The 15,083-nt window shown below is 40.9% G+C and overlaps 1 protein-coding gene across 2 annotated transcripts in view; it reads right to left on the bottom strand.

The window, feature by feature from the left end:
• Positions 1-499: 499 nt before the first annotated feature.
• Positions 500-15,083, bottom strand: part of pxdn (peroxidasin) — a 114,139-nt gene continuing 99,555 nt past the window's right edge. For both annotated transcript variants that reach the window (XM_074659940.1, XM_074659939.1), the window contains 4 exons: positions 7,141-7,252; positions 6,706-6,838; positions 6,157-6,270; positions 500-3,108 (listed from right to left, as the gene is read on the bottom strand). In XM_074659940.1, coding sequence (XP_074516041.1) covers positions 2,965-3,108; positions 6,157-6,270; positions 6,706-6,838; positions 7,141-7,252 — 503 coding nt within the window. In that variant the 3' untranslated portion in view covers positions 500-2,964. The remainder of the gene's footprint in view (positions 3,109-6,156; positions 6,271-6,705; positions 6,839-7,140; positions 7,253-15,083) is intronic.

Raw genomic sequence — 15,083 nt, 5'->3', positions numbered from 1 at the left:
CAAAACTTTTTTTCCCCACCGGTTCTTAAGTCATAAACACAGGAGAGAAAATAATTTAGATCAGATTTAGAAAATGGATCACCAGAATTTTTTTTTTCTCACTTGCCTCTCAGGGCTTCCGTAGCCATGCCACTAGCACGGCTAACAAAAGAGAACCAGGAGTTAGGAAGTATGATCAAGTCTGCAAATATCAAAAGGCACTTTAGGCTCCTAAGGAAGTGCAGGAACTACTACTACTAACAAAGTAAATGTGAGTCAACTGTAAAATATTAGAGTAGTCTTATAGACCAGACACAGCCAACTTAATGAAACAAAACTGCATGGTTTTTAGATGGCTTTGACGTTCAGTGCAAAACTTATTTTTGTTATAAGCAAAATAAAAATCCCCAAATGTCTGAGCATCAATGAGCTGACGACGAGTCACATCTTTTAGATTGATCTCATCTGATGCTCAGTCAGGCACAGGAGGTGAAAAACAACAGGCACCAACATGCATTACTATAATTCAAATGTGGCTTATTTATTTATTTATTTATTTATCATTACTGTCGAGAGGCATACATTACAGTGCAAACCATTCTTTGGCAAACGTACAATACAAATGTCATGATAGGTACTATTATATCCACATTGACCACTGGTTGAGGGACAGTGTAGGTGAAGCATGTTCAGTCTTGCAGAGCAGTGCATTCCATTGACACTTGGGGAGTTTTTTTTCGGTGGAAATAAAAAAGAGAGTGAACTATGATGAAAATAGAAAATAATAAAAATGAATTAATACAACAGATATATGCATAAGAAGACTGGTAACGAAGAGACCTCACAGTGCTTCGACAGCCAGACCTTGGAACCAAAAATGCATTTAGCACTAATGAGAATGAGACGAACACACTCATTCAAACACGTTTATGAGAATATATCAAAAATACTAAATTCATTAACACATTGGAGCACATGAATAGGATGTGTACATGTAGGTATTGTTGGAAGAGAAAAATAGGGCTGTAAACACACAGTTTGATGTACAAACCTGTCCAGTATATCTAAACACATGATATGATACCAATTTAGCAGTGCGACTGCCAGCCCAGTAACCCATGTGGAACCCTGGATGGAACATTCCGTAGAGCATTATTTCTGTTTAGTGACAGCTGCTCGCTCAGGACGTTACCACATAAAGAAAACAATGGAAAGGAAGACTGCAGCCACTTCACCGTAATGAAGAGCAAAACAGGAAAACAAAAACGTGACTTATGTTACACTCGGCAAGCCAGTGCAGGGGGTACGGTGGGGGGTCTGAGTACAGTACATGGTTAAGGCCAGCTGACGAGGGTCAGTGGAATAAATCTCACAACAGCGAGATTGTGGAGTTTTGATTGACACTGTATCCCGATCATGAGCACCCCTCCCCCCAGCATTACCCTTGCTTCCCCTCTCATATGGCTTCCATTACAGCGGAATGAGGGTCAGAGCGCTGGAGGAGCCTGCGCTCCACACATGCTCTGCTGAGTGACGTCAGCCCCGGGCTCAAAAATCTTCGACACGGCAAAGAAACATGAGCGGGACGAGCATTCCTAACCTATATCAACACTGAACACGGTCCTCATGGGGGAAATATCCAAACACTGAACACACATGAGAAAAAAAGTTAAAGAGGGAAAAGCTGGAGTCAAAGTGGATGCTTGACAAAGGAATGCATGCAAGCGTGTCCTTGTCTAAACTGGTGCTAGAGAGCTGCAGGTCCACCACAACACAGAAGAACAGGCAGCAGTCCTTCAATAGTGTATAGTGTGTGGACTAAAGGCTGTACATGCAGGCCAGAAGGAGAATACTGCTGTGGTAGAGTTAGCAGTACCAAAGGCTAAAACATTCATACACACGTGTGTTATTTATGTCATTTTAGAAGGAACTAAATCATACATTTGGCTTTAGGAAACTGAGGAAAATACTGGGACAAAGTTCACAACATTACAGTGGCAAAGATGGATATTCTTTCACTGCTTTCTGAAAGCAAAAATGAAACTTGGAAAGGAGCACGACAGTGCAAGAGCTGGTTTGAGTGTCCTGCAATGGGGAGTTCTACACGGCTCCACCTCACTCAAGTTCAGGACAGGCCAGCAGAGACAAGAAGGAAGTCAACTAACAAGTTGTCCATGGAGAGAGGAGCAGTAATCAGTAGACATCTCTTTTGTATTACAGACATGTTTCTAGGGCTTCACATTATCTTCATATGTAAGCATTCTTATACAAAAAAGGGAGGAAAAAAAGCTTGGCTAAAAGATGAAGTAAATCTATAGATCAAAAGTCTTTTAGTTTGAATACAACCATCCTCTCCATTGTGATTTATCATAAAAAGGCATATGCTGAGTGTATATAGGTTGCTTTGCATACAAAATACTTAGAAGGTTTGTATTTAGTGATTAATAAAAAGGGGAAATAGCACCAGTTTGAGGCATCTCTAACCTGAGAAACTTTTGTGAGACAACAAAACGGCTGCCGCCTTTCGTTCTACTTCCCTTTCCTGCTTCTCGACGGCAAGTGGCCCTGCGATTTGTCTCGCAGGAGCTCAAACACAGTGGCTGTTTGTTACACTTCAGAAGCCTCGGAGCGAGGAGAAGAGGTTTGTCCGTCGTGTTTACAATCCACCCATTCATCCATCTATCCATCCACCCGTCGGTTCAGAAATCAATCCATTTAGTGATCGCCGGCTGCTCGCCAGAGGATTTCAAACCGAGCCTCAGGCTGCTGGCCCTGGTGGGGGCAACAATCCAGAAATAAAATAAAATCATCCCCCTCCCCATATCAACGAAAAAGAATACAAAATGAAACAAAACAAAAACTGAGGCTATTGGGTCTATCGAGGCTATTGGTGGCTGCCACACCTTCATGAGTCCCATCCTCTGTCTGGATGTCTGCGGGTGACGTTCAGCCACTAGAGTGTGTTTGTCGGGGGGGTCCTGAGGGTCATTCGTGGTGGGTGTCTGCTTTGTGCCGCTTCCCAACGTCTGCCTGTTTGAGGCACACCGGGCAGCAGGCGCCTTTTAGCTTGACGGGCCGTTTGCACTCGGCTGGTGGACAAGACTCCACAAAGCAGGTCACCTGGGTGTCCTGCAGGGGGGGGGGGCAAAGAAGGGGCAACAGGTCAGTTCCCTTATTAGATTAGACTGGATGGAATGTTGGTGATCTGGCCAGCTGCAGATATCAAGATACAGGCAGTACAAAACAGCACAGAGACAAGAACAGAGCAACTGGAAACTATTATAGAACTATTATAGAACTATTATAGAACTATTATACACAGCAGAACTAAATACTAGAGCTGTCAGAGTTCATGCCATAATAACACACTGATAAAAATTCATTTTAACGCTACTCATTTCTTTAAAGCATTATTGCAACTTGTGGTTCTTAGGTTGTAGCGGCTCAGTTTTAAATCTAGAGTGAAAATACTGGTATCATATGAAACTAGAAAACCTGAAGAATCGGAATCCGACAGAGTTGTTGTGAAGGAGGTTAAATAACGCTCCAAACTTATGCTACATTTTGGCGAAGAACAACTGTCATGTCCATCTTTAAAGGGGTCCCTTGACCTCTGACCTCCAGATCAGTGAATGTAAATGGGTTCTATGGGTACCCACGAGTCTCCCCTTTACAGACATGCCCACTTTATGATAATCACATGACGTTTGGGGCAAGTCATAGTCAAGTCAGCACACTGACACACTGACAGCTGTTGTTGTCTGTTGGGCTGCAGTTTGCCATGTTATGATTTGAGCATATTGTTTTATGCTAAATGCAGTACCTGTGAGGGTTTCTGGACAATATCTCGTCATTGTTTTGTGTTGTTAAATGATTTACAATAATAAATATATACATACATTTGCATAAAGCAGCATATTTGTCCACTCCCATGTTGATGAGAGTATTAAATACTTGAAAAATCTCCCTTTAAGGTACATTTAGAACAGATAAAAAATGTGTGATTAATCACGATTAAATATTTTAATCGATTGACAGCCCTATAAAAAACACATTTAACAAGAAAATACAGATGAAACTGATGTATATGTATTTGTTCAGTAAAGGTGTCTCAATAAGAAATAGAATCACTTCACAGATATAGAACATAATGTGAATAATAAATGTGTGAATGAATGATTTCAGTGTGTGGTCATGAGCTGGCACAGAACAGACAGTGAAACGTTCTGCCTCTAGTAAGGTGCTTGACGACATGGCTGAGCAGAACAATGAGCTGCTTTGTTTTACAGCAACAACATGTTGAACCCAACCATTCTTTCCCAGACAGTCTTTCTCATTGTGCTTCTGCCTGCCAAATCTAATTAGAACAAAAAATCCTCCAATTACAGCGAGGCGTGGAAGGTGGAAAGAGATAGTTCTGGGGAAGCCGAGGGTAAAGAGAGAAAGATAAAAAAGAAAGTGACAGGTGTGTTGTCAGATGTGGGGAGCACAACAGGAGGTGAGTGGGGGGGATCAGAGGCAGCCAGGTTTGGCATGGAGCTGCTGTCACCTCTGCCAGCACCTGGCATTGAGTAAAGTGTCAAAGATAAAGAATGAAAGGCAGAGAAGTGGCCGGCACATACAACACTGTGGGGAGGGAGACACTGCTGCCAGGAGGAGGTGGAACACTGGCAAGAGCACCAGACAGGGAGAAACTGGGGCATTAAAACTGGGCAGAGCTGGACAGCCAACATGGAGGTACCAAAACTCCATCAGCTTCTTTGGCTACGTTCATATTAGAAGCAAATATGGCCCACATTTTTTTACCCTCATGTGACAGAGATCTGATTTTTTCAGAGTAGTGTGGACACAGAAATCAGATTTTTCCCAAACAGGTCTGGGACACTTTCATATGTGGTCCTAAAGCATATATATATCCAATCACTGGCCATGCTTTTACCAAGTGTAAAGCTCCGACTCACCACTGTGAGTTATCTGTCAGGTGGGACGGCCTGCCCTGGCCACCTGTACACTCTGTCATTAGTACATCTTTATATAGAAGTCAATTCCTGGTCTGCTCCCATTCTACCCATGTGTCCTCATCCCACTCTGCCGGACAATCCCCTCTGCGTTCTCAGGACTTCTTTATGCTTTCTGTCCCAAATGCCCATACAGAAATTGGAAAAAGAGCGTTTGTGTATTCTGCTCTCTCTCCACAGAACTAGGACTATTTTCAATATTACCGAGTTCTTCTGCTAAATTCAGCGTTATGTTTCCCTCAGTAGATCTCAGATTTAATAAATCAGCAGTTACAAAAATGTGACGAGCTTTATCTGGGAAACATCACATTCATTCATTTTACATGGAGCTAAAATGAATACCGAATTATGTTAAATCATGTTCACTGTGTTGTAGTGTCTGTTTATGATTTATATGAAATCATAAACTATCTTTTGGAAGGAGTAGATGTTTGACTGTAAGCTCGGACCAGTTAAATTCAACTATATTTTAGCAGAGGTTTTGCTCCCACAGTAGCAAACAGTTGAAGACTTTATTTCCCTCGTCAGTCATTTCAAATGTAAATGAACTTATCAAACAGACTTTTCACAATTCACTCAGTTCTTCTGATCAATCCGTCATGTTTCACAGAGCACAACTCTGATTGAATGAAATCACATGTTATAAAATAGCGTGTACGTGCTGACTGGTGGTGTTTCTTTATGTCCAACAGTAACGTCACACATCGTACTTTACTTTATTTAACTTAGTTCACAGAAGAGCTGTTGAAGTTAAATGAAAAGTCTTTCTTTAGGTGTCATACAAAGTCATACGTTAGAACTTAGGAGTCACATCTGTGTAACGGGGAACACAGATCTGTTGAATTGAGCAATACGTATGTTAATAGAGTCTGGCAGTCACTGGACTCCAACAACTCCAGCGTGTATATCTGAATAATGGGCCGGACGGCGGTCCCCGATGTGTGTGACGTTATTGGATGCATGTGAGGCGTTTCAGGGCAGAGATCCGTTCACACTGATGTCAGATATGGATCTCTTCAATCATGAATGTGGACAGAGAAGGCACAAAGATTGAATCTGGGCAAAAAATTGGAACTGAGCATTAAGCCCTGTAATGTGAATTAAGAATTGTGTGCATGTGTTTGTGTGCATACTGTATTGATGTATGTGTTGAACATACTCTGCATTCACATATGGTGCAGGAGTCCTTTTTCCACCGCTCTCCATCCGTCCGTTCACGTGCCTCATTATCAGTGCAGTCAGTCTTGCTCAGACGGGCCTCAAGTCTTTTAATCTGCAAACACACAAGGACACCAACATTCACTCAGACGAGCAGTTGTCTGTGGTCATATCAACACTGACACACGTCTCTCTCCCTCGCAACACATTTTACAATACTGGAACATACTGTATACATGAGAGTGTGTATACAGCATGAGTACAGTGTCAAAAGAAAGATATTGAAGCATATTACATTCTTTAAACTACAAAACTCCCATCTAACACATGTCCCCAATTATAAACACAACCAAACAGCACCCTATAAAAACACACCTTTACTGTAACTGTCTATTTATCAGCGGCTCTACATTATAAAGGCTGCAGCAGACCAGAAGACAAAGTCGGAATGCTGGGCCCCATCCTGAGGAATTAACTGACATGTTAATGTAAAACCTGTCTGTACGCACGGGGCTCTGACTGTGTCAGAGCGTTCAGAGATGAGACTCGCCTGCTTTCGTAAACTTGTGATGGTTTTCTGCATGTCGGACACAAAGTCCTGGAAGTCCTTGTTTGATGGTTCAGTGCTTTTTTTGGAGGTCACAGTAACATTTACAAGACTTTCTACGGTGTCCTCCACTGGGCTGCAAAGAGATATGTAAAAAAACATCATCAACATCATACAACTATCATCTCTTTATAGTCTCTCTAATGCTATATAAACTAAATATACTGTATACCATTTATAAACTTCCTAAATTGTTGCTTGAAACATATTTGTACCTGCCAATGCTGAATTGAAGACACACAGAGAAAAGCTTCTGCTATAGAGTAAACCTTTCAGTAACATAAGAGTCACATACAGTATTGACACCACAATGTCTTTCTGAACATTTGTTGTCCTCAAGTCAGACATTACTTCTGGATGTTTGTCATGCTGTGTTACCTGGTCTCCTGGATGCTGCTGGCAGGACTCTCCTCTTTGTAGCTGTGCTCAGCTGATCTGCGTCCTCTAAAGTGGTATGACAGGGCGTTGAACTGACCCTTGGTTCTGCAGTCTGTTGGGGTCAAACACAAAACAACACACTTTGGTTCAATCACTGACACTGACAAGAAAAGGAATCTTTATTGTTGTACCATGTAGGGGTGTAACGATATGGAGCGATGTATCGATTCAATGATCAACGATCCAATGTCACCGATGCAAAGTGAAAACATCCATATAGATTGTCATCTTTAAGATGACGGCTTTATTATGAAATTGACGTGGCATGTCTGTAACCATTCCCGTCCTCCTTCCTACACATTCAAACAGTGCTTAAACAACAGGTCTACTTTATTCTTTTTATCAAAAAGAGTAGTTTGTTTTTTGATTTAAATGGCTGGAAGAGCCCAGTTATAAAATTGTCAAAACATATTTGAGTTGTTTTTTGTGAGTTGATATAAATTAAGGCTGTCAACGTTAACAGGATAATAACTCATTAACGCAAAATCCTTTTAACGCCACTAATTTCTTTGACGCATTAACGCAATCGATCTTTCGGAGGTTGTAGTGGGCTCGGTTTTAAAGCTAGCTAGCTAAGGCTGTCAGAGTTAATATAATTTGTTAACGCAACTCTTGATTTTTAGTCATACTAGCTTGTCGCGAAGGAGGCTAAATATCGCTCCAAACTCGCGCTAAAACATTTGCATAAAGCAGCATATTTGCCCACTCCCATGTTGATAAGAATATGAAATACTTGACAAATCTCCCTTTAAGGTACATTTGATGCCCTAATATAAATGTAACTGATCGTGTAAAATGGGCATATTATATTGTCTCATATCGATCGCAAGCCCATGAATTGAATCGAATCAAAATCGTATCGTAGCACACTTTGTGATATCAGCACATATCGTTTTATTGTCCAAATAATCAATATAATATTGTATCGTGATGAAAATTGTGATTTACACCCCTAGTACCATATGGCTTTTCAGGATCAACTCATACTTTGTTATTCGATATGATAAAATAGCAACAATTAAGAACTTAATGACCACACATGCAAATGAGTTTAATCTTTTCCTTCTACACACAAACAGAAACACAGCCACCTTGCACATACACACACGAAGCAGGAAACCACGACTGCTGATGCCACTTTCTCTCTGCTTCAAAGTGCTGATCTGAGACTCTGAGGCTTATTGTATTACCATGAGTCACTCTCAGGCTGCCATCACTGTTTCCAGATTAAAGAGAGTAACACACACACACACACACACACACACACACACACACACACACACACACACACACACACACACACACACACACACACACACACTAACTCAGAACCCTGCTCCTGCTCTAGTACACACCTGGGGCACGCTGAGCATGCTGGGCATCAGCAAAGAGCAGCGAGAGACGGCCCATAATGAATGTGAGGAAGGACAGATGAATGGCATGAGGTCCTGTAGTTAGAAGGGCTTCACCTTTATCTGTAAACGTTCTGTTAAAGACAGAAACGATCTACTGTAAACACAACAAGACTCCTCATCTCATGCTGACATGAGCACACAGACGCTCACTCACACCCTGCTGCGCTGCAAGCTCATACACACACTGACGTTCTCAGCAGTGTCCTCTCTCCTAGTGGAGCAAAACACAACTGTGAATCAGCCTCACTGACAGACAGACAGACAGACAGAGACATTAACCTCCTCCCTCCCTCCCTTCCCTCTTCTTTCTGGCAGGATATTCTCTGTTTATTAGCTTAGCTCTTCCCTTGTACATTGTGTGAAGGAAGGGTGAATGCCGGGGTCAGAATCTGGGATGAAAGGAGAATAATTAAGAGGCACCATGTGTCTCTTATTAAAATGTTGTTTTTTTAAATCCCTATATGCTGTAGCTTGTTCACCAAAGACAATGACTCGATGAAGCTGCCTCATTTCAGTTTAGTTTAGTTGAGACCTAAAACTACACCGCGGCCAACACATCACGAGTGGGAATATTGGGAGTGTACTGGAACCATTTTCCTCAAGCTTCTACATCAAACAAGAATTCAGTCAAAACTATTGTGAATGAACACAAAAGCCAAACAGTCTTCAGACTAGGGTTGGGCGATATTCAAATTTCCCTACTGATGATATTGCTTTAAGAAAAAAGTCGATATACGATATTATCGTCCAAAAAAAACTGAAGAGAGACGCACGTAGATATTAGGGATCAACCGATTATCGGCCTGGCCGATATTATTGGCCGATATTCAGCATTTTGCCGATTATCGGTATCGGCATTTTTTTTAACTGATAACCGATAAAATGAATTCATTTATAAATGCGCTACTTTGGCTCTGATCAGCCTCCTCTCTGTGTCAGCCTGCTGCCAGTGCTCTCCACTGTGCAGTCTAGCTCAATGTCCCACCCACAGCACTATCTGATTGGTTACACACCATCAGCAATAACCAATTAACACTGAGGGTTACCATGCCTCAGACGTGCAGACAAAAACAGACAGACAGACGGAGCTGCTCCGGCGAGCGGAACGGAGTCCTCTCGGTAAGAAGGAAGATATTGTTGTGTAAGTTCCAATAAACATCCCAATCCTCTATGCTGAAGTTTCAAAAACACCACGATCTTATGATCTATTTAAATGAAGACAAGCATGCCTTGTTTACCAGTTACACACTGGAACTGAAACTTGCTTTAGCATTACATTTGCAAATGTACCATTACTCGTCCGCATGATGTGTTGGTGTTTTTACATGTACGTTTACATGAACAACGTGAGCTGATGTTGAGCGTCGTAGAGCTTGAATGCGATAGCAAACGTCAACACGTTCATTTGTTGATCCATAATTTAGTCAGCTGACTAGAAAAACATCTGATCGGCTGGTCTTCTCAGTCTCAACCAGGACTAATGTTACTAACTAAGATAAGATAAGATAAGATAAGATATTCCTTTATTAGTCCCGCAGTGGGGAAATGTGCAGTGTACAGCAGCAAAGGGGATATTGTGCAAAAAACAAGAAGCATCAACTAACACAGTAAAAAAAGAGCTAAACAAAGTGAAACAAAATATGAACCATTTAAATAGATGGAAGTATAAAAATAGGAGCAGTATATACAGTATTGACAATAAACAGACTATTAACACAATTGCACAAGTGGGAAATGATATTGCACAGTGAGAATGAACTAGCTAACGTTACTGAGTCTGTCCTGAAGCAGCTCGGACTTTTGGCAGTTGTGTTATAATATCAGTAATATGTAATGTGATATATGATGGCATGTTAAGGGCTTTATAAATAAATAGAAACCAGCACAAATTTAACTTTTGATAGTTTTATTTATTTTTACACTTTATAAAACTTCAGAGAGATATTATTTATTTATTTATTAAAATGTTCAGGTAACTTTATAAGAAGCTGGGAGCTCCCTGCCCTTTTTGTTTTAAGATAATGTTGAAAAGTTCTCTTTTAATTAAACATATACTTTAAGGCATTTCAACAAAGTTTTGTGTTATTCCCATTTTTGACACCAAGATTTTCATTTTCACCGCAGATGTATATCGGTTAAAAATATTGATTATTGGTCTCCTTGATTACTAATAATCGGTATCGGTATCGGTCCTAAAAAAAACATATCGGTCGATCCCTACTAGATATAAATATCTATGGACTTAAAACATACACATTGCAACACATACAGACGTGGACAAAATTGTTGGTACCCTTCCGTTAAAGAAAGAAAAACCCACAATGGTCACTGAAATAACTTGAAACTGACAAAAGTAATAACAAATACAAATGTACTGAAATTTAACTAATGAAAATCAGATATTGCTTTTGAATTATGGTTCAACAGAATCATTTTAAAAAACAAACTAATGAAACTGGCCTGGACAAAAATGATGGTACCCTTAACTTAATATTTTGTTGCACAACCTTTTGAGGCAATCACTGCAATCAAGTGATTTCTGTAACTCTCAATGAGACTTCTGCACCTGTCACCAGGTACTTTGGCCCACTCCTTGTGAGCAAACTGCTCCAGCTGTCTCAGGTTTGAAGGGTGCCTTCTCCAGACTGCATGTTTCAGCTCCTTCCACAGATGTTCAATAGGATTTAGATCAGGGCTCATAGAAGGCCACTTCAGAATAGTCCAATGTTTTGTTCTTAGCCATTCTTGGGTGTTTTTAGCTGTGTTTTGGGTCATTATCCTGTTGGAAGACCCATGACCTGCGACTGAGACCAAGCTTTCTGACACTGGGCAGCACATTTCGCTCCAGAATGCCTTGATAGTCTTGAGATTTCATTGTACCCTGCACAGATTCAAGACACCCTGTGCCAGATGCAGCAAAGCAGCCCCAGAACATAACCGAGCCTCCTCCATGTTTCACATTAGGTACAGTGTTCTTTTCTTTGTATGCTTCATTTTTGCGTCTGTGAACATAGAGCTGATGTGACTTGCCAAAAAGCTCCAGTTTTGTCTCATCTGTCCAAAGGACATTCTCCCAGAAGCTTTGTGGCTTGTCAATATGCATTTTGGCAAATTCCAGTCTCACTTTTTTATGATTTGGTGTCCTCCTGGGTTGTCTTCCATTAAGTCCACTTTGGCTCAAACAGTGATGGATGGTGCGATCTGACACTGATGTACCTTGACCTTGGAGTTCACCTCTAATCTCTTTGGAAGTTGTTCTAGGCTCTTTGGTTACCATTCGTATTATCCGTCTCTTCAATTTGTCATCAATTTTCCTCTTGCGGCCTCGTCCAGGGAGGTTGGCTACAGTCCCATGGACCTTAAACTTCTGAATAATATGTGCAGCTGTAGTCACAGGAACATCAGGCTGCTTGGAGATGGTCTTATAGCCTTTACCTTTAACATGAAGGTCTATAATTGTCTTTCTAATCTCCTGAGACAACTCTCTCCTTAGCTTTCTGTGGTCCATGTTCAGTGTGGTACACACCATGATACCAAACAGCACAGTGACTTCTTTTCACCCTTTAAATAGGCAGACTGACTGATTACAAGTTTGAAGATACCTGTGATGCTAATTACAGGACACACCTTAGTTTAATATGTCCCTATGGTCAAATTATTTTCCATCTTTTCTAGGGGTACCATCATTTTTGTCCAGGCCAGTTTCATTAGTTTGTTTTTTAAAATGATTCTGTTGAACCACAATTCAAAAACAATGTCTGATTTTCATTAGTTAATTTTCAGTACATTTTTATTTATTATTACTTTTGTCAGTTTCAAGTTATTTCAGTGACCATTGTGGGTTTTTCTTTCTTTAACGGAAGGGTACCAACAATTTTGTCCACGTCTGTAAGTGGCCACAATGTTTCGACAGTTAGCACTATTTTATACAAGGACATGCTGAGATCACTGACTCAGATCAATCAGCTGGTGACTAGTAACTGTCCTCGTACAGTCTCTCCACCGTTTATATGTTGTTACCGCTGATTGAGGGCTGACGGCTCGCCGTGGGAGGAGTTTTGGTCTGGCTGCTCTCTGTAGAGGGAGTTGGTGGCAGACTGGCGTATTCTGGATGGTGAGTTTTAAGATGAGAGTGGAGATTTGTGGCGTTTCCATCTTTTGTCCCGACTTGTTTATCGCACAGTTTACAAATCACTTCGTTCCCGTTCTCCGGCTCTCCTTTTTTGTTTGGTTTAAAACCAAAGAATCACCAATGGACCCCCCTTAACTCCCTCAAACAAGCGTGCAGGAGACCAGAGAGAAAGACTGTGTGTGTTCAGCGTTCACTACTTTTTTAGCTTCTAACTGAAACTCCGACTTCACTGTTTGTACTTTTACATATCTGCTTTATTTTACCGTTTCACTTTTCAGCTGCATAGGAGTCGTGTTAAGTTGCTGCTGATGAAAACCCAACATTTCCTGATTTTACTGCTTCATAATAAAAGCTTTTAAATAAGAAAATAACTATTGGGGGGAATATAGGAAATGAAATGTGTTTATCACCATTTACAGCCGATCCTTTGAGTAGCTCGTAACTGTCGTAATGGAGACGTAAATCCCTGCGGGGTCATGTATGGAAAAATCCTACAAGGCACAGGAACTTGGCTTGTGTCTTGAGGAGTTGTAGCATTTATTCACCGACAGCCTAAACTCTACACACACTGCTACGCTACAGCTAGTTACAGCTGACTTCATCTCACCGTCACTGCTTCACACACACACACACGCTCCCTGAGTTATTCCTTAAAGGAGTGTGCTACTTGTATAACACATTTTAGTTTAAAAAACATCTTAAAAATGCATAATTCCCCGATGTTTTGTCCCGGCGGGGAGTCATCTCAGACCTGCGGGGCTTGCAATATTATGGTGGAATCCCAGTATTCAACATAATTGAATAACGTTCTGTTATCGTGGACACGTCAGGACCATTATCATGGCCAATCAGTATCGTGTCAAATGATAATCTTGTTATATCGCCCAAGCCTACTTCAGATGTACACAGACTGGCTGAAATCATTCATTCAGATGTGACTGAAGATCAAATACACACATCTGCATAAAGTATTATATACTAATGCTGTCAAAGTTTACTTGAGATTAACGCATTAATGCAAATTTGTTTTAACGCCACTCATTTTTTCAACGCATTAACGCAACTTGCTATTATTAGGTTGTAGCTGGATCAGTTTTATAGCTAGAGTGGAGATACTGGTATCTTGTCGCGAAAGAGGCTAAATAACAGTTTTCAAAGGGGTCCCTTGACCTCTGGTTATGTGAATGAAAATGGGTTCTATGGGTATGGGTATGAATTTGATGCTACATTTACATGTCACGTCCAGGCATCATCCTCCGGGTCTGAAAAGTGAAGCAAGTGCTGAAGTGCCTTAAACCTGCATTCTTTCTAATATCCTGCAGGGGGCGACTCCTCTTGTTGTATAGAAGTATGATTGTATAGAAGTCTATGAGAAAATTAGTCTATTTCTCTCTTGATTTATTACCTCAGTAAACATTGTAAACATGAGGTTATGGTCTTAATCACTAGTTTCAAGTCTTCAATACAGCATGATGTTCATTTAGTAAATGATGGTCCCATTTAGAGTCAGATAGACCATAAAGCAGGGGATGCTTCAGGGTGGGGCTACCTGGTGATTGACAGGTCGCTACCATGGCGTTGTCCGGTCTGGGAGTTATCCGTTGTTACGTGCCGTAGTATGGAGAAGAGGAGCAGACAGGGCCAGTGGGCCAGACTGTGTGTTTTGTGGTTACGCCGGTGGTTGGCGTGTGTGCCGGAGTCGGCAGTGCTTTTCTTGTAGTGAATTAAGAGTGTTTATAGTTGTAGTACTGTGCGGCATTTTCGCAGTAATGCTTTCTGTTAGAAAGTAGTTTTAAGTTGGTCGTTGTACACTTTCCATTTGTTGCTAATAGAGTATATTATATCATTATTGTTTGCACACATTCGTTGCCCATCTCTCTTTCCTGGGTAAAATTCATTGTTACTTCCTTCCATCCCCTGTAACATCTGTGTTTTCGTTTTAGAACTTTAATCCTTTCATGGTGGGTTTTCAGTTCATAAACGTTAATTAGGATGTTTTGGTCGCCTAAAAATCTTGTTAACCGTGTTCCAGGACAACAAGTCGTAAAACTTAGTGAGAGTTTTCTCCAGCCAGGTTAGCCATTGTTAGCAATAACAGTTGATAACAACACATTACTCCCATATTTTGGGCATAGAAACACTGCTGCAACATGTCCACAGATAGAAGTTGGAGAGTACAGTGTATACGACTGATTTAATGAGACACAAATAAGACAGAAGTTCTAATAAACAATATATTACTACAGCTTTTTCATTGTTGATGCAGCCATCTTGGATTTTGAGGTTGGGGTTGTTGATGTTGGTCCAACTTTCCTAGTCGGAAATCCAACTTCTGT

The sequence above is a fragment of the Sebastes fasciatus genome, chromosome 15 (genome assembly GCF_043250625.1).
Source record: "Sebastes fasciatus isolate fSebFas1 chromosome 15, fSebFas1.pri, whole genome shotgun sequence".
NCBI lineage: Eukaryota > Metazoa > Chordata > Actinopteri > Perciformes > Sebastidae > Sebastes > Sebastes fasciatus.
The sequence above is the reverse complement of the archived record's forward strand: the minus strand, read 5'-3'. Positions and strand labels throughout refer to the sequence as shown.